This window comes from Carettochelys insculpta, chromosome 15 (genome assembly GCF_033958435.1).
Source record: "Carettochelys insculpta isolate YL-2023 chromosome 15, ASM3395843v1, whole genome shotgun sequence".
Lineage (NCBI taxonomy): Eukaryota > Metazoa > Chordata > Testudines > Carettochelyidae > Carettochelys > Carettochelys insculpta.
This window is the reverse complement of record NC_134151.1, coordinates 7007399-7027345: the sequence shown is the minus strand read 5'-3', so window position 1 is coordinate 7027345 and position 19947 is coordinate 7007399. Positions and strand designations below refer to the sequence as shown.

The 19947-nt window shown below is 42.7% G+C and overlaps 1 protein-coding gene across 1 annotated transcript in view; it reads left to right on the top strand.

Moving 5' to 3' along the window:
* Nucleotides 1–12006, top strand: part of DOCK2 (dedicator of cytokinesis 2) — a 454537-nt gene extending 442531 nt beyond the window's left edge. The window contains exons 49-52 of the mRNA XM_075010079.1: nucleotides 599–773; nucleotides 4269–4389; nucleotides 8498–8643; nucleotides 10112–12006. Coding sequence (XP_074866180.1) covers nucleotides 599–773; nucleotides 4269–4389; nucleotides 8498–8643; nucleotides 10112–10186 — 517 coding nt within the window. The 3' untranslated portion in view covers nucleotides 10187–12006. The remainder of the gene's footprint in view (nucleotides 1–598; nucleotides 774–4268; nucleotides 4390–8497; nucleotides 8644–10111) is intronic.
* The last annotated feature ends 7941 nt before the right edge of the window (nucleotides 12007–19947 follow it).

Here is a 19947-nt window from a genome sequence, read left to right as displayed (position 1 = left end):
GGCTTCTGGCTGCTGCTGCTGCAGCTGGGGGTCCGTGCTTCATGCACAGGGTCTGCAACCAGTTGTCGGCTTTGTGGATCTTGTGCTGTGCAGGGCAAGTGTGTCTGGGAGGGGCCCTTTAAGGGAACAGCTTGGGGCTTTGCTGGCCCCTTATTTCGACGGGGAGCGCTTGTGCGTGTGGACGCTCCACATTTCCTTCCAGGACGGCTCCTTTCGATGTTCCCCGTCGCTACTTCAACGTTGAACGTCGATGGCACCAGCCCCGGAGGACGTGTAGACAATACACGTCGAAGTAGCCTATTTCGATGTCCTAAATTCGAAATAAGCTATTTCGACGTAGTGTGCTAGTGTAGACGTAGTCTCTATGACATTAAGATATTTTGATGTCTCCTTTGATGTGAGATACATATTAGTAAACATTTGCCAGGTAGAACACACAGCTGTATTTATTTGCCACTGATCTGCAGTACAGTATAGCATGTCAGCACAAAGGGTGACCATGACTGCATTTGTCTCTCACACGAAACCACTAGAGACCTTCAGTGGCCTTTCTAATATAATGGAATATGCTGTATTTGTGTTTTTTTTTTTTTTACAGCTTTGAACTGGAAGTATCACCACGAAAACCAACCAAATCAGAATCAGAAGAAAATGTCCTACAGATAAGCACTCAACTGGAGGTTAAGTTGAGAAGAACCAGGAAGAGAACAAAAAGAAGCAGCGTGGTATTTGCTGATGAAAAATCAGCACCTGACCTGGCCAATATGAAATGTGTATGTTGCCAGCCTGCAATGCTTTATTTCCAGCAGATGTCTTTTCAGCTATGTGTACACGAGGCAAATTAAGTTGACTGCAGATACGCAATTCTAGTTACAGCAGCTGCGTACCTAGAATTGACATATCTCCACTTGGTTTAACTGGTCGTTCTTTCTGAAGAAGGTTGACGAGAACGTTTCTCCCGTCAACCTCCCTCACTCCTCACATCTTGTGAGGTGTACAGGGATTAGCTTGAACCCTGGAGAGGCCGATATTGCACATCCCTTCTAGACATGTGAAGCTGAACCCCGGAAGAATGACTCTGAGTAAGTCGATCTCCTGGGCTGGTGTAGATACAGCCTAAAACATTATATGCCTCTTTGGAGTTAAAATAAACAAGGTTTTATTAGGGGCCACTCAGAACCACTGTCATGAAATACTCCTTGCTTTGCCACAAAAGAAGATCTGCAAGAAACTGAGGGCCAGAATCTCAGCTGGTGTAAATTGGTCCATTCTTATTGACTTCACACCAGCTAAGTATCTGGCCTTGAAGTTCCAGACTTTTGCTTCCTGGCCAGCGAAAGAGGCATGCTTGGTGAGAGAATTCCCGGGGAGGAGTGAGTGGTTGTACTGACCGTGATGCTACCACATTTCTAGTGGGGAGTACATCAAAAGTGATGAACTGGGCACATTTTGTACCTTGTTACAGCACATGCAGCTCCTGCAAAAGAGCAAGTTCACAAACTGTTTCTTACATGGTGCCAAGTTTGAGCATATAGGGTTTGATTTCTCTCTTGTTCTATATATCTTCTGAGTGCTTTTGTCAGACTAGTGGATCATCAGAATGACTTACATGACTTATACTGTGCAGTTTTGTTTTTTTTTAAATCAGAAGCAAAAAGCTCTCAAAGGTTTTCCTAGAAAAGTGCTGTCTAACTTGCAGTGCTAAGCAATCACTGAGCTTGTAAGGAGGTCAGGGTATATGTTATTTGATTAAAAACCTTTTGGAAGAATCATTAAAGGCACGTGGAATTATTTCCTCTTATGGACAAAGCTGTTCAAGATCACATTCAGCAACCGGAGCCCTAATTCATTACTGTAACGTTTCTGACTAACAGAGCCCCACTAGAGATGAATTTGTCATTTTTAAGTGCACATGTAAAAAATCAAACATCTAAGTTTTAAAATCAGTTAATTAACAATGGTTTCCTCCTTTATTGATTTGCTGGCAGCCAAGTGCTGTGTTTTGGCACACTGACAATATCACAAGCACATACTGTTCATTCCAGAATAGGACGCCATACTATAAGTTGTAAAATCGCCATTTAAGGCCTCAGCTTTATGAAATAAATGTGTAAGTGATACAGCGAGAACCACGAATGTTCATCCACCTGAGCATAAGATGCGCCTTGAATCTTATCGCATGTAGCAGTATAGGCCTCTCCAGTGACTGAATTTGGCTGTCTAATGTACACATACCTGGTTAGATAATATCTACCCTCTACCTAGCCTGGTCAGTGTAAGGTTTTGTCAGCTTCAGCGTATATGTTGACTTCAGTACAGCCTTATGTCAGCTTCAACACACATGCTACAGCCTTGTCCCAGAAACTTAAGTGCCCTGAAATATAACTCCACAAGAGACAGCACTTACTTCAGTGTAGTTGTTAGGGCAACAGTGTCTGCAGGGAGGCTACATCACCTATTTTAGTTGTTGGCTGTTTGGTCAATGTTTGGAGCTGTGAAATTGCATCATGCTGCCCCTCTGTAATGGGTGGAATCTTGTTGGTGAGAATATGCAAAGCTTATAGAAGTATTGCAGGCTGAACTTCCCTCATCCAGCATCCATGGGACCTGACCGGTGCTGGACGACTGAATTTGCTGGACAACAGGAGGTCGGTATTGTCTAGCAGCACTGCTGACTCTGCCACCTCTTACTGGGCTCTCAGGAGACATTTAGGGATAAATTATAGCTAAATAAAGGCACAGAACACTGAGAGCCAGGACTGGTAGCTGTAAATAAACTTTAAGGGACAACAGAGGGCCTGGTTACACCCATGATAAGTGGTTGTCCGGCTAACCAAAATCATGCTGGATTATGGATGTTGCTGGATGAGAGAGCTCTGGGTTAGAGAGGTTCAATTTATACTGCATTGTTTGGAATGTGACATAACATAGGCTAGAGCTGTAGTGTAGACATGCCCAGGAAGAAGCCTTTGTGCTCAGTATTACTTCATGTATTTTCAGTACTGGCTGAGTGACACTGCTTTGCTGAAAACTCTTTTCAGTAAAAGTTCAGTGTCCTAATGTACCTGATGCACTAGGCCACTGAGAACCCACTTTCACTGTCCTTAGGCACTGGCATTCTGCCATTTCTTAGCCACTTAGCTTGAGACCCAGTAACTGCCCTCACCCTCACCACTACACAATACCTCCAACTGGGCCAGGCATAAGAAGTATTTCTGTTCATGCAAAGAATGCAGCACTGTAAACTTGGAAATAATTAGGTATAAACAAACTCTGTACAAAAAAATGACAGTATCACAACTATAGAACCCGCCCCCCCCCCCCAAAAAAAGCAGCTCTGGTTTTGTTGCATGAGTAGTATCAAGAGCTTTTGCAGCAGAAGCAAAGAACCTTGATAACTGTAGTAGTGGTAGATGTAAAGCTTTTCAGTGTGTCATGAGCTTCATGTTTGGTGGGCAAAAGAAAATTGCATGTTTTTTTTCTATGTCCTTTAAAGACTAGTCTGGGTGGGGGTGATGTATTTCCATTGAACAGTCCAATGCTCTTTCAATTCCAAAATATGGTCTTAAAGAGAGAGCTTGTAGAGGGACAGCAAGTTTGAAAAGAAAGCAAATAGCTATAGCTACAGTGACTTTCTCTCAATAAACTGTAAGCTGTAAAGAGAGGGCCCCTTTCTCATCAGTGATGGAATAATCCATCCAGTGGGGGAAAAAGACTCTTTTCTATCAGAAAAAATAGACATTTTGTAAAATAAATATCTTTGACTCAAATTATAAAAGCAGCATGTCTCTTTGAGCGCCTGAACTGACAGCATTAATGCTATTGGGAAAATAGCTCTTCAGAGTCTCATTTTACTTTCAAATCCAGTGTGGGTTGATGACAATATTATTTCATATATGGGCAGAACACTCTCAGACAATTTGAAATAACCTACAAACTATTGTCTTCTCAGTTTCAGGGCTTAAATTTATTTTCTCCGCCTGTGGAACAAGCAGAATGCCTGACTATAAATCAGGTCCAGAACATTTACTTTGTAAATTATATTTTTCTTAGCCTATGTGGGCCAAATTGTTATTTTTGATCACTTTGAAGTATCTTACTACTTGAACAATCCCACTGAAAATAATCACTGTAATAAGGCATTATTCACTGTGAGTAAAGGCCATGGCTCTTTCAGATATAAATTGCTAATTCTGTTTAAGTCACCACTATTCATTATATTTGAGTTGAACACTGATGGAAACAATTTTGTATTTGTTAATATACAGCTGTCAAGGAAATCTGAGTTCATGAGCGATACCAACCTTTCTGAACATGTGGAGGCACCTCAGAAATCATCTGTTCTCAAGCAAATGAGCTTTGCCAGTCGTTCTATGCCAACTATACCAGGTGAGGTAACTAGAGTAAGAGAATTAGAGCACTGCGCTGCTTGTCTGCTATTAAAATAATAATAATAGAACAGAAACACAAGAGTTTTGTTCTTCATTCTGTGAAAGCATTTTGTGTTCTAGGAAGGTTTTAGGTTTGAAAAAGAGTTGACTAGGACAATACTTACATGCTAAACCAATCATGATGTAGGCCTTAAAACACGATAACCCATCTCATTATGCTGATGAAACATTATGTAATTTCTGGAAAAATTAACTATAAAGTCAAATGTGACTTCAAAAATTCTGCAAGGGCCCAAACTCCCCTAAGATAAGGGAAATACCTCCTCCACTTTAAATGCTAATCTAACTCTCCCAGATTATTCCTCTTGTTGTAGTCAAATGGTGTAGCAGAAGTCTCTGAGGTCACACGTAACCAAGTAACCTCACCTTCCAGGGCTCCAATGGATGCAGTTTGCACTGATTTTCTCCAGCCTCTTAATTCTGGAAAGGAGACATTTCCACAGTGTGTGGTCACAGAGCAGAATGCAGCAGGGCACAAAAGGGGATGAAAGGATTGGTCTGTCCCCTGCTTTTGAGAGGGGGGGAAAAAACCCCAAAACCCCAAGGGATTGAGATCAGTAATAGTGCCCAACATAGATACATCCATGTTCCCCACTTGGGAGACGCTGTATCTGTGTAGAGGCCCCAAAAGTGAATATGCCAGCCCTTTGTTATTGATAGCCAATAGCAACCTGACAGCAGAAGAGTGTGTCTCTGGCAGCTGCGGCAGACAAGGCCAGCAGCCAGCAGTTTTGTGAGTGGACTGCTGTCTGAGCACTTTCAAGACCTACAGCAATGGACAGCCAGAGCAGTCCCCCTACATTTCCCCCCCATGAGGGAGCCATCATGGAGAGAGGGAATTGAAAGCCACGTGTCCTTTCAAATAAGTATGCGGAAGATGCAAAGAACAGCTCCATTCACCAAAATTGGGGGAGAGGGGCAAATGTATGTCATACAAGGAGAATCAGAAGGGTTAGCGCAAGAGCATACCTTCATTGCCTGCGAATACTAACCACGGGCCTTTGTTCTCCTGCTGTATAGGCAACAAAGCTGTTATTAGCTCCGTGGCCGTTTGGATCTTAACTGTGGTGAGCAGAGGGGCAGTGGGGGCTGTGTTTGCTCCTCAAGGCCCTTCAATCCCAGCGGCATTGATTTATTAATCCTGGCCCTTGGGACTGGGCCAGTACCTAATCCAACCATCATATCCAAGGCAAGGATGAGAGAGAACAAGTGCAGTCGTGTACAACACGTAATTCTAGCTGCCTACTAAAGAACATCCCCTTCTGCTGAAGCTGGACAAATATCTGAACGAAACAGGTCCTAATTTTATCTTTAAAATAATCTACAGTGCTCATTTCACTTGCTTCCCTGTGTGTATTTTATTAATTCACAGCACAGGTAAACATTGTCCTACCAGCTTCTGTATGTTTACAGACCACGTGTTCGTGAGGTTAGTTATATGGCTGGTGACTCATGGCAGATGCCTAGGAGGGTTGTTTGAAAAAGTTCAAGTATTTTGGGGAGAAACTTCTTTGAATAAATTTAAATTTCCTGCACACTTTCAACAAAAAGCCAAATCTAAAAACTCAATATTGTTGTTTTCCAAAAATACTGTTGCTAATAATGTTTGGTTTTCACCAAAAATGGTTCTTTGAACAACAAAGATTTTATTTTAAATTTTGGGGCTCCATTTTTCATTTCTTAAGAGTGAAAAATGAAAATGTCTTAGAAGACGGAAATTTTCCATGTCTTATTCAAAACTGCTTTTCATAAGTCCTAGTTAATGTCTGTGGATGGTAGTTAGGGTTTAAAAGTCTCATAGGATCTCTGTCCTTTCTAACCCCCATTGTCGAATCCAGCACAGATCTGGTCTAAATCATAGAGTGGCAGAACAGACTAGCTGTCCCACTGCTTCTACTGCAGGTGGAGCTGAACCAGTGGAAGCAATAGTGGGAAGTTGCTCTGGGCTTAAGATTAGTGTGAATATTCAGCATCTTAGTCATCTGTTCACAATGTACATTTTGCCCTCTCATCTCTTTGAAGAGATCCAGGTTCTGGGTATAGTGAGTTCAGATGTTGGTTTATTTAGCCATATGATATCGACAGATGAGACATTTTCCTTCAGCAAAGTGTAGGCGGCCTTTTCACAGTAATATTGTCTATTTCTACTGACAGGAGGAATTTGTCTTCTCTCTGGGTAAGTATTTTAGAATAGTGATCTCCTTTCAGGGAAAATCATGCAAGACTTAACTGTAAGCAATGGAGTTACAAAAATCAATAAAGAGCTAGTATAAGAAAAACCAGATTCAGGCCTAGTCTGCATCTATGCTATAAAATAAAATTGACTTTATTAAAATTGATTTCTTAACTCTAGGTGTTATCCATTCAATTTTGAGCGTCTTCACCTTCTTACATGCTCCCCACAAAATCGACTTACTGCTGTCACACACAAGTAGCTTAAATCGAGTGCTGCTGCAGTGTATTGTGGGAACCTATCCCAAAGTTTACGGAGCCCTCTTCCATTCTGACCCCACAAGTAGATGTAGGTATATGATGCCATCTTCACACATTTCATTCCCCTCTCTCCTCTGCCACGTTAAGTATGTTTAAGTAGACACAGGCGTTACAGTGAAACTCAAATTAATCATTAGTAATGGGCCAGGGTGGCTAAAAGATTGTACAGTTGACAGCCACAGAAATTGTGACTGCCCAAGGAGGCCTTTTCAGGACGTGAATCTGGATTTAGACTATCTATCAAAAAAAGACCCTTATCTCCAAGTAGACATGATTGTTAAATTGAAACTTGAATGCTTCATCAGTCTAAAAGATCCCAGACTTTCAGGTTTGCCAATGAAAAAGAAGACCCTTATGACATGAATGTTCCCTGCTGCAAGCCTTAGTTTGACAACCATGGTAATTGTATCGCTAATACATTGCCTTCATTGAGATGTGTGGCTTGGGGCAGCTACAAGACCCCTGGCCACAGCCAGACACCAAAAATCATGACCAGCGAGGGAGAAATCCCATGGGTGGCTAAAAAAGCCTTGGCTACAGCCAGCTTCCAAAAATTGTGACCGTTGAGGGAGATGTCCCCTGGGCAGCTAAAAGAGCCCCGGCCACAGCCAGCCCCTGAAAATCATGACCCTCACCATGTGCAATCTGCCTGGCACCTTGCTTGCTCAGCATGTCCTTTTGATTGGTTCGGCATTAAGACACATGACATGTCTGAGCGCAAGAAAGTTACAGACTCTGTGGCACCTCTGGGGGAAGGAAAGGGAGGAGATGTGGGAGTCAGGACGACATGTAAACATCTGAAAAGAAGTCTCTTATACTACCAGACAAGCATGACCCCCACCCACAGCCTAGCTGACACATGGCATGGGGGGCCAGTGGCTGGCACCAGGCAGCACAGAAAAAAAAGGCAGCTAGCAGGGGTATACACAGAAGCACAGACCCCCACAGCTGCTCTCCTAGCAAAGAAAAAGAAAGAAGATTTTTCAGCCTCTCATGACCCTACAGCTACGGGCTTGCAGGTGCTGAACTGGAACAGTCCTATTGCCTTGTTCCTATGCACTTGATAGCTGCAGAGATGTAAGAGGCCAGAGCGGAGAACTGTGGTGCATTGTGGGGCACATACGGGACATCTGTGGAGGTTAATGAATTCGATTTAAAGACATGCCACATCCTCACTACCTTTCATTCGGATTTTTAAATTGAACACTACACCTGTCAGGTTTCTATGATTTTGGAATTTTGATCTCATGTCAATTTTAGTGGTCCATAAATCAAGCTAACGGAATTTACAGTGAGGACAGGCACGGGGAAAAATTGGGCTGACTTAAAACCAATTTTATCTCCTAGTGTAGATGCAGCCTTAGTGACTGTTTTGCATGCAGATTTTAAATGTAAGTATAACCCAACCTAGTCCCAGATAAGCCAGTTTCCCCCTGGACTGCCTGTCAAGAGTTAGAGAACATCCCACCTTTCCTTTGTAATTGCAAGAGTTCATTATTGTAAGCACTGCCTTCAGACACACTGTATAGCCCATCTTTTGTTCCTCTTTCCAGGGTTCTCTCTGTCAGTAGTCTGCACCCCAGAACCTGAGGAAACAAATGCATCACAAAGGCTAAGCCAGCAATTTTTCCCCTCTACCTCAGAAGGAGATAAGAAAACCCTGAAGAAAAAAAGAGTGAACCCGTTCTTTAAAACAATGGTAAATGCTGTGTATGTATGTGCACAACAAGAGAATGGATAGCTTTCCTTAAAAAGGCCAAAAATGCACTGACAGCCAAGAGTCCAAATAAACTGCAAGTATAAATATTAAATGAAATAAAGGGTTGTAAAAGCAAGAGGCCTGTGTGGAACACAAACTTACCCAAAGTTTTACTTTCTCTCACTTTTCTGACATCCATACATTTTCCAGGATAAAGGGCAGGGTAAAAGTTTCCTTGTAGGCACCACAAAAGTGTATGATTCTGCATTTTCCACAGCTAGGTACAGTCTATTTAGAGGTGCACTTCTCTAGCCACACCACAAGAGGTCTCATTTGACCTACAGCTTTTTTCCTGATTGACATAAAGTCCTAATGGCAAAAACACTTATTTGTTGCATTTTTAAACTTAAATCAGGCATCTGGCACTTAGCAACACAATAAGTGGTAATACACTGTAATGCAAAAAATGTTACCTTACACAGGATGGGTCAGAAAGTGACCTCAGCTGTGTCCATCTTAAAGCAAAATGTGTTGCATTCTGAAGTCAGCCAAGCTCGCTGAAACAATTTGTGGTCATTTGTTGAACCAAACCCCTATTGATTTTAAAGAGTTTTGGACAATTAAAAAAAACCACACAGAATTTGGCCCAATGTCTGTGAACAAATGTTTTATAGTTTGTGAAGATGCTGAGATCAGAAGCTTCAAAATTTGTCTGGAAAATACAACATGCCCTGTATCAGCGCCTTATAGATGTCAGAAGGTTGTACGTGATAGCGGTGACAGAAGCCATTGATATTCATAGCAATGGAGTATACTGTGACATCTATAATATTTTACACCTATCAGCTCTCCGCTGATACTTTACAAAGAGTGTATTTGTTGTATTGATTTCATTTCCATCCTTTCATTCCTTCTGTGGGTTGAAAAGCCCTAACTTGGTGTTTTCTGTGAGAGTAATACAGCATTGAAGAAACCTGCATTTAAGTGTTTTCTAGTGCTTCCTGATAGGAGCAAGAATAAAACAACCAGCTGGCATCTCTGAGGTTTCACTTCTATTAAATTTGTCTTGCAAAGGCAGCATACAATATCATGCATGTGAATCATCTTTACAGTGTGGACTCACCCAAAGTGAGAAGGACAAACAACCCTGTTTATAAGATCAGTAAAAGTTTAGAGCCCCCTTATACGACTGATTTATGTGTGTAATTCGGTGTCAAAGGGAGTGCTCCCATGAGTAAAGTCACGCATGTGCTTAAGGCTTTCCACTACTGGGGCCTCCTTAAAAAGGAAAGCCTTCAAGGTTTGGACCACAATTTTTCCTCTGACTTGAACCTGATGTTGTGTCACTGCTGAAGCAAGCAATGATGAAATCAGAACAAAGACAGAAGCTAGTTACTGTGTATGCACCCAAAAGGATCCAAGCAAAACCACCTTTTAACATATGGTATTCTCTACCTCTTTTATGCAGCGCATGTCCAAACCACCTGAAGATGGGAAGTACTCCGGAGAGCGCCAGTCTGAATCCTTATCTACAGATCTGTGAAGTCTTTCAATTGCAAAACAAATCATTTCCCAGCAAAACAAACATCTTAAGTGCGTGAATGTTTTTGACCACTTTCCATTGAAGAGAATGGTATTGACATAGTATTTGGATATTAGATAATATGCTCAAGTGTAATTCATACCTGGGGCTCTATATGAAACTACATACTAATCATGGACCCTTCTGCAGCATATTAAGGTGGGGGGTGTGTACAAAAAAATACAATAATCCTGCTTATTACAGGACAAGTTAAAGACAAGATGTGCTCAATGGAGATGAAATGCACTCCAGTGAAAAGTCACAGAGGGGCACCCATGTTAGTCTTTAAAATGCTACAGGACTGCTGTTTTGTGAAGATATAGACTAACAAAAGAATATATTAGGTGATGAGTTTGTGTAGGACAGACCCACTTCTTCAGATCTGGAAAATTCTGATAAATATAAACTGACTTTTGTATGGATACAAATCAGACATTAGGAATCTGAATATTGATAAATCTGTCAGTGAGCATTTCAATGGCGCACGCAATAGCCTTCAAGTCTTGAAAGCCTGCATTCTAAAAGGGACTCCATCTGCACAACAGCCATTTGCTGACAGAAGTTACAGTTGGAAGTGATCTTCCAACAAAACTTCTGTCAACACATCATGGCCAAACATGCAATATGGATCCTTGTGTCGAACCACTCTGTCAGCAGAGAGTAGCCGGACTGTCCAGCCACGCTGGTGCCAGAATGGCCAACCAGAAGCACAGCAGACAGGGCTGCCCAATAACCCAGATGTGCTGTCTGTTGACAGAGAGGTCACCCCCCCACCCCCAGCGCTTTTTTGTCAATGGATTCTGTCGAGAAAGGCATTCTGCCTTCTGGGGAAGAGGCAAAAGTCTGTGGACAAAAGTGCTGAGTTCCAGCGACAGAACAGTTTTAGCATGGCTACTCGGTGGGTTTTGTTGACAATACACTAGCGTAGATATATCTAGAGATTTTAACACCAAATTACAAAGGGAGACATCTGAATTGGAATTCATTCTGAAGTTCGATACTTTACACCTTGTTCTCAACAAATATATTACCTTGCGCATTACAAAGATCATTTCCCCATCTTTGATATTCATAGTGATATCAGGGAGCCCACTTAACTTGCAGTATTTTTTTTCCATTTCTCCACACCTCCTTCTGGCTAATGTACCTGATTCATCAGTTTTCATTCCATATTTATGTTAAATTCTCTTTGTGTCAGTTTACATTTATCAGAATTATCCAGATCTAAAGCAGTGGGTCTCTCCCACAAAAGCTCATCACCTAATAAGTTATTTTATTAGTCTTTAAAGTGCTACAGGACTGCTTTTTTGTCCAGTGGAAAGAGTTGCTTGTTGGTCCTCCAAAGGGGCACATCATAGGCCTTTTCCATCTATGCGATAATTTGGTAATAATTTATGTCACTTAGGGGTGTGAATAAGGCTCCTCCCTGACTGACTTCAGTTACACCAACCTAAACACCTGTTTGGACACAGTTCCACCTCTTTTTGTAGATACAGCTATTCCACTGTAGCCACTCTCGAGTAGATTAGCCCTTACCTTATTTAACAGAAGGCCTCAAAGATTCAGTCCAGTTCTAATAGATGGAAGTTAGACCATCTGTGTCCATGGGAGTAGGACTAGATCCTTCCTACACCACCAGATGCTTGTCAGGTATTTTTCAGAACAGTATATCTATTTTGTATTGCAAACAATCACCAAAGTTTATACACACCTGAGTTTATGTGAAATCTGACTGTATGGTATAAGCAAAGCTGTATTTTCTGCTGTTCAGCAATAAAATGTAAAAGGTTTCTTTTGTTTTCTCAGAATGTTTCTGACAGAAAGCTCTCCAAATATCTGAGTATGATCCATGTTAATCTTTTCTTACTGACAACAGCAGGAACTCTGCAATTCCAAGTCCCTCACCTTTCCAAATCTAATCAATTTTCTGCCTCTCTGACACGCAAATGACAGAGTTTAAAGAAATGTTGTTGCAATGAAATGAGACAGCAGTGCAGTTCAGCATCTCACAATCATTCTTATTACTATTTTAAAGGCAAAAGCTATTGTCTCAAACCCAGAATAAATTAGGGTCCTTAAAAGTTTTCCATAAATTTCTCTTATGATTTTTTTATTTGCCTTTATTATTTTCCCTGTTTGTTCCACACAACTGCCTAGGAAGCTGTGTGCTGATTGGATGTGTTCTCCTGGGGGATGAGGAAGGTGGAACTTATTTTTGCCCTTTTTTTTTTGTTATACGTAAGTGGGGAATTGACCAATTTCTACCTCTCACTCCTTGCTTAATGCAAAACTCAGTGGAAGGACTCTATTAGTTATTTTTTTTAACCTCTTCTGTATATACTTACACACAGTATGAATAAATTATCTAATTCAGCTTGTTTCTGATGGAAGTTGTCAGTGAGACACTTTTCTCACTTTTTTTCAGAAATAAAAGGAAAATGTACATGCTTTATTTAAATGATTGCATTTTTCACATATAGTATTATTTTCATGATGTTAACTTTGATTTTGGATTTCTTAAAAAAAGAATTTGTCCATTTAATTTTCTAGTAATTTTCTTTAAATGGAAATTCTATCAAACGTATTATTTTCTTCATCCTGATACATTTTTATTTTTCACTATGTTTTAACTAAAAAAAGGGCTACAGTGAATCTGGTTTCCAATAACATTTTCTTCTAGCTTTCAAACCTTAAGCATTGATTTAGCTGTGCCAAAGTAGAGCACTACTCCAGATTTCTCCATTTATGCAAGGTAATTTAGATGCAATTGTATTCCAGGTTCATCTTATTTTTCTGGCTTATCTTGGTTCAATCTCTTTCAGTATTTCCTCAGTTACATCAGTTTTGAAGACTATACTGGTTGGACCTCCCTTCCTGGTCCCCGCACTCTCAGGACCGGACCAGTCTCAACCAAAGGAATTTGCTTGGACCAGGGGAGGTTCCCAGCCACCCTTTCCTGCCATTGACTCCGTTTTTGACCTGGTCCACCTCTCTTCCTCTAGCCCAGCCTGACCAGACTACCCAGCTTCCCTATCGCTGGGTTTCCACATGCTAACCATATAGTTAAGTGCAAGCTCCAGATGCTGGCTCCAGACATCAACTTCTGCCCCAGCCACATTGTTACCAGTCCCAGCCACAGCTGGGCTGCTGGATACTGGCTCCAGTCCTGGCCCCACTGTCGCCAGCCTGGCCCCACTGGCAGACACCCACCTTAATGCTAGTGCGCGCCTAACCCTGCAGCTCTCTAGGCTAGGAACATCTGTGACGTGCCAGATAATGGATGTTGTCAGACCTTAGTGTGTCAGTTTAGAGAGGTACAACCTGTAGTTGATTTGGTCATTTTCTCTTTTGTGTTTGGTTTTATGAGAAGCAATCCCATTCCAGGGCCATCCTATTTCCTGGCTCAACCAAACCCTTATGTTCCCTTACATTATGATGAGAGGTACTTGTATACTGAATTTGGTGGGCCTAGGTCTTACCATTCAGGAGTTCTTGAATAAACAAACTCTCTACAACAGACAGTAGCTTGAAATATAAACATTTGGTTTCTGTGAGAACCTGCCACTACTTCTGCTTTTTGCACTAATATTCCTACAAGTGAAACCTATGCAATAAAATCATCACAGACAGCAAATCCAAAGGCCTCCCAGCTGTAGCCAATTCAGTTTTTATCAGTATAAGTATTTGCAGTATGCTTTTGCTGTGTTTGCTGAGCTCAGCCATAGAGCAGGTAACTGAATGAGGATAAAGAAAGAACAAAACATTTCCAAAAAGAACAAATAGCATCATAGATTGTGTGTGTGTATGTGTGTGTGAGAGAGAGAGAGAGAGAGAGAGAAGGGAGAATGAATAGGAAGGTGGAAAGATTGGATTACATATTTTCACATCATCCTAGATTAAGGTAATAATCTTCCCTCCCACCCCTTTATTCTCTTTTGCAAATGAATTAAACCTTGGTGGGATAAATGCAGCTTTAGATGCAAAAATATTCACTTTCATGGCCATGAAGTAGAATACATCTTAAAAAAAATGTTTTTGTTCAGGATCTGTAAAGACACACTGTATCACTGTATTGCAGTTTTTATTTGTTCTAGTTTGTGTTTGTTCTCAGAAGGACCTCCTGAGGTGCATTCTTTTGAAAGGATGCAGTGCTTTTACCTAAGAAGGACTGGTTAGCAGAACTTTAATTGAATCAATAACTAAGTAGTCTAAACAAAACCACTGTGATTTTTACAAGCAAAAAAATCAGAAGTTTGCAGGAGAGCTATGGGGAAGGGAAGCACCTAGAAACAAACAGCTAGGAGCATTTGGCACCAGATGGAGTTTAGGGTTCTACTGAGCGCTCAGCTGGGAGTATGAGGATAAGGTTAGGGTTAGTGTAGAAATTGGTTTAGGGGTATGGCATTCAATTTGAACTGCAGTAAGGTTGGGAATGGATTTAGGCCAGGATTCAGTTATGGCTCTTCAAAGCCAAACAACGGCTGCTAAGTGTTTGGTTTAATTTGAGATGGACTTTGGTATTATGCAGTTTTGACCCAGAAGAACATGTCTTACAGTTGTCCAGTGTCACGGATTTCTGCTACCTTTGCCAAAGAGATCTTGGTTTCTGGATCTGCCTCCAGCTTAAAACCATTGGGGTTCTGCTCTGAGTGTTGGTCAAAAGACACTAACCAACATGCCCTAAGTCACAATTAACTAGATTTGTAAAGTTGTGGTGCATTTGGAAACCCAGTTTAAGCCATGCATGAGTATACAGGCAGATGTAGCACAGACAGCTTAGAGTTAGTACTAAGCAAATAATGTGGCACAAACATCCAGATAAAAAACATAAGTGTGGCCATCTGGCAACTGCTGTTTCAAAATGTACATAGTACTGACGAATGCCATTCCCATCGCAGGGAAAGCATACGCCCAAGCCCAAGTCAGTGGCCTTTCTGAAGTGATGTGTCAGAAGTCCGGGACCGGAAATCCACCCCTCAGGTGAAGTTGAGCATGTGTAATAGCATAGCAGGATCCCACTGGATCCTGTAGCCTCTTCACCAGCTGTTGTGGGGGGACATTGCACTGCTATATGCAGCCTTTCCCCCTTTCCCCAAATATAACCCCTCCATAAGGCTTAAATGGAGTGGAGGGTGGTATGTAGGCCCTCTGCCCTAGGTGGAGTTTCACCCATGCAGACATTTATGAGGTTTCTTCTAAAAAGCGCCACTTTGGCATTCATAGAATTTAAGGCCAGAAGGAACTGCCAGCTCATCTAGTCTGATCACACATCATCCAGCACCTGCCCGGTAAAGCCAACAGAAATTAGACCAAAGAATTACAGTCCTCCGGAGGCTAAACAATTATGTGTCATGGAGATGGGATAGGCAGAACAGAGCTCCCTGCAGGGGCAGGAAAATGATTGTCTGAGAGCAACCCAGACAATCCTGGCGAGTGACCCACACCCAGTCACCGCAGAGGAAGGCAAAAAGCCCACCCAGCAACCCCAAGGTTACTGCCCACTGGCACTGGGGTGGGGGGGAATGCATTCACCCCACACACACACAGTTGGTGATCAGTTAGACTCTGAGCATGTGAACACAAAGCAAAGCAGCCAGCCAAGCAACCAAGAGCAAATCTCAGTGCCCTGGCCCTCCATGTCCAGTAGTCTATCTCCAGGTGTAATCATCCCTGATACTTCAGAGGAAGAATATAAAAACCCCTTCCTTCCTGACCCCTGTTGATGGGCAGCAGAAATCCTGAAGCATGCACTTGAGGACAATAAGACATAAGTAGATTCAGGGTTGCATTCCCCCCCACCAACACCTGCCCCCACATGACAAACACCTCAGCCACACTCATAAATCTGTCCAGTTCACTCTGAAATCTTTATCCCCACAGATTCTACTGGGTAACAATGGGGCTCGCCTGCATACTTGGCTCAATTTAATTCTTGACCTTCCCCACCACCCCTCCACGCTCTGATTTGCTCACCTTGATTATCTTTTTCTGATTTGTCCTCCTTGCTTACTGTTTTTGGTTCTCTGTGCCTTAAATATTATTGAGTCTGTTCATGGTCTGAAGAAGTGGGTCTGTCCCATGAAAGCTCACCTAATAAACTATTTTGCTAGTCTTTAAAGTGCTACTTGACTGCTTTTTTGTTTTGATACCTGGTAACAGAGAGCCCTTTTCCTCATTTCCAGCAGCTATTTGGGGTTTTGTTTTGTGCCAGCACCATCCTCTAGCTTAAATGGTTCTTCCCCGCCCCCATAGTATTTACCTTGCCCATCGCAATGTAGCTGCAGAGAGCAGGAACATCCCTACGCAGCATGTTTTTTGGTCACTAAGTGAGCCTTGCTCGCCAGTTTGGCAACAGCTTGGTGACAGACAAAGCAGCTCTGTTTACCATGTTAGCAACATACTGCAGGAATGCTGCAAACACAATTCACAAGGTCTGATTAAAGTGCAGGCCTAGCAGGCCGCTCTCATATTTACTCTTACTAGCCAAGTAATCAGGCTGTGCATTAGGTATGAGGTAGAAGACAGAAGCCATTATACAAGAGAATGAAAAAGGCACCTGCCTTGCCCCTGTTGTACTTCAGTACCCACAGACACGTATGCAGCCACGATTGCCGGTTGCAGTAGGTGACAGTGGATAATATGGGGAACCGGCCTCAGTCCAGATGCCAACAGTGAGACAATAATGATGTGGAGGTTTTAAACCACCAACTGCTGCAGTCAGGCCTCCCCTCTCCCCAACCCCTTTAGTGTTTTCAGGCATCTGCCAGCTACTTCACTATTAAAATAGTCTGGAAAGAAGGTTCAAAAGTCAGCTGGCCACAGCAAATAGTCCTGTGCGTGCCCGAAGTTTAGTTTCTTGGGAGGAAGAGAATGACTAGCCAGTCAAATGCTCTTCTGTCATATCGTTGAAGTGCTTTACATGCTACCAGACAAACTCCACAAGTTGTACTGGGATTTTCTTGGCTTGCCTCTGTAGTTGCAGCTTCTTCTCTGGTGTCTGAATTGACTCCTGCTGGGGGCGGGGGGGGGGAGCGGATCACCAAACCTTTCCATCTGAAACTCAGTCTACGCTGATACGTGCCTCCAAGGGCAGGTGTAACCTGAGCTTTCCTCTTAGGGGGCTGATGAAAGACCTGCTAGGAGCAGGCCAGAGCCTTGCCTGGCTGCTCTTCTGATTCCTGTCTCTTATATCAGGTGTGCTGGACATTTCCCCTCTCCAACATTCACTGCTAAGCTGCCTTTCCTCTCTCCTGACTTGCCTGTTTACCCCATGCTCTTTCCCTGGTCTTAAATGCTCTTTTTAATTCTTATTAAATATGAGGCAAAAATAAAGAAGTGTGGGGGGGGGAGCAGAAACCCATTGAAAGACAAATTGGATCGCTCAGTGGTTTGAGCATTGCCCTGCTAAACCCAGGGTTGTGAGCTCAATCCTCAAGGAGGCCGATTAGGGCAAATAGAGGTCAGGGATGGTGCTTAGTCCTGCCAAGCAGGCAGGGGACTGGACTAGATGACCTCTTGAGGTTCCTTCCAGTTCTAAGAGATGTGTCTCTCTGATTATCATTATTATTATCCCACTGCCATGCCATTAAGTAGTCAGCAGTTTGGGTACTGAAGGGTTTCGTAGTGGTGGGTATGGATGCTGCTTAACACAGTGGAGCCCTGCTCTCAGTTGCACTAAGTGCTGTGCAAACACACATCCCAAAGCCCAGTAGCTGACAACCCCACTGGACAGAGCAAATGAAAGGGCAGGAACAGAGAGGAAGCAAAGTCTACATCCATTCCACTCATCAGGCTAAAACTCTATTTCTAAATGGGGGTCAACCATAATTACAGCTACACAAATGGTTGGAGGAGGGCCCGTCACCCATGGAGACAACAGGGACTTGTCTACAGGCCACACTTCAATGGAGATCAATCTCACAGGGGTTGATTTAGTGGGTTCGGTAGGAATGCACTATATCATCCACTCACCACTCTCCCATCAACCCCGGTACTCCAGAGACTTGAGGGCAGTAAAGGAAGTCAATGAGAGAGTTTCTCCCATGAGTCTCCAGCTATGGAGATGCTGCAGAAATTTGGCTGAAGGTATGTAGACTCCAGCTACGTTATTAATGTGTATCTTAAGTTTGCTTTCTCCCTATGGGCAGACCGAGGAACTGGGGGTGCCAGATTCTGAAGCGGGGCCACTGACCTTGCCGCAATCAGTCCCACCTGCACCTGGAAAACTGGGGTTTTTTTTGTTTTCTTTTTCTGTACTGCTATCCCCTCACAAACCAAACTCTGACAATGGGGCAGCCATGCCTCCTACTGAGATCTTCAGAGACCAACATCTGGGCTATAATTTCAACTACAAAAACAATACGTACACAATGACAGATCCAGCAGGTTACAACATTAAAAATGGAAGGTCACAAGCCACCTTTTGTTCAAAGCATTCCTGAGTTATGCACATTTCCAGTCATAACCCATTTTTCACGGAACATGGGGAGGGTGCGGGGACGTTTCATAGACTGACCCAGCATTCACTGAACTTAATGGGAGTCTATCCATTGATTTGAGTGTCCCTTAAGGAAGGAAGACAAATGCTTCTGAGGTTAATGCCAAACAGAACTGTACATGCAATTTAAACATACGTATATTCTTCAGGAAATGGACATGGTGGGCAGCTAATTTACCTCCCCATACAAACACATGCCCCTTTTTTATTTAGAAATAAACAGAATTGAGTTAATTTAAAGCAAATATATAATTGTCTCTTGCCTACGTGTTGAAACTTGTTTGAACAAATCTTTAAAGGGCTCCTTTCCAAAACTGTGGGACAGCGTTCTCCCCGCTCTCTCATTTCCCTCATACTTCCTTCCATTTCCCTGCATCCTGCCAGTCTTCGCAAAGGAGGCAGAAAGACATTGACTGCCACATTTATTATTTGCCTTTCAAAAGTGAGCTCTCTCTGGAGATGACTTGGACTACCTTAGCAAGCATTTCAAGGATGATAGCTGAGTAAAGCAACCTGAGCTATGGGTTCAAACCCTGCCTCCCATAACCCCAGAGCTCAACAAAATAGTTTACAGTATTTGCTCTTCTATAATAAAAAGAGAAGCTGTTGTGTTCTCTGTTGACTCACACTGCTATCGTGTACTCCTATTTACTAACACGACACCAAGTGTGCTAAAAATTAACACGTTAAATGAATAACTTCTCAGCAAACAAAACTGAGCTAAGGCATGGCTTTTAGATGCTTGTGTATGCTGGCAAATGCTAGCCCAAATTCTTGACTGGAGTTAACCAAGCAGATCAATCCAGGTGTTCTTTGGACTGAATCATCACTAACGTTCCCTCATGTCCCCACCACCCTCCCAAGAGGCAGCCAACATTAAGCCACAGTATGCCATGAATTGTTTCATACATAGGCTACGTCTACACTAGCACACTATGTCGAAGTAGCCTATTTCGACATAAGAACATCAAAATAGTCTACTTCAGTGCGTATCATCTACACATCCTCCAGGGCTGGTGCCGTCAATGTTCATATCGAAGTAGCAATGGAGAACGTCGAAAGGAGCCTCCCCAGAAGGAAATGCAGAGCGTCCACACACACACACACACACACACGCACATGCGCGCTCCCCATCAAAATAAGAGGCCAGCAAAGCCCCCAAGCTGCTCCCTTAAAGGGGCCCTCCCAGACACACACAGCCTGCACAGCATGAGATCCACAGAGC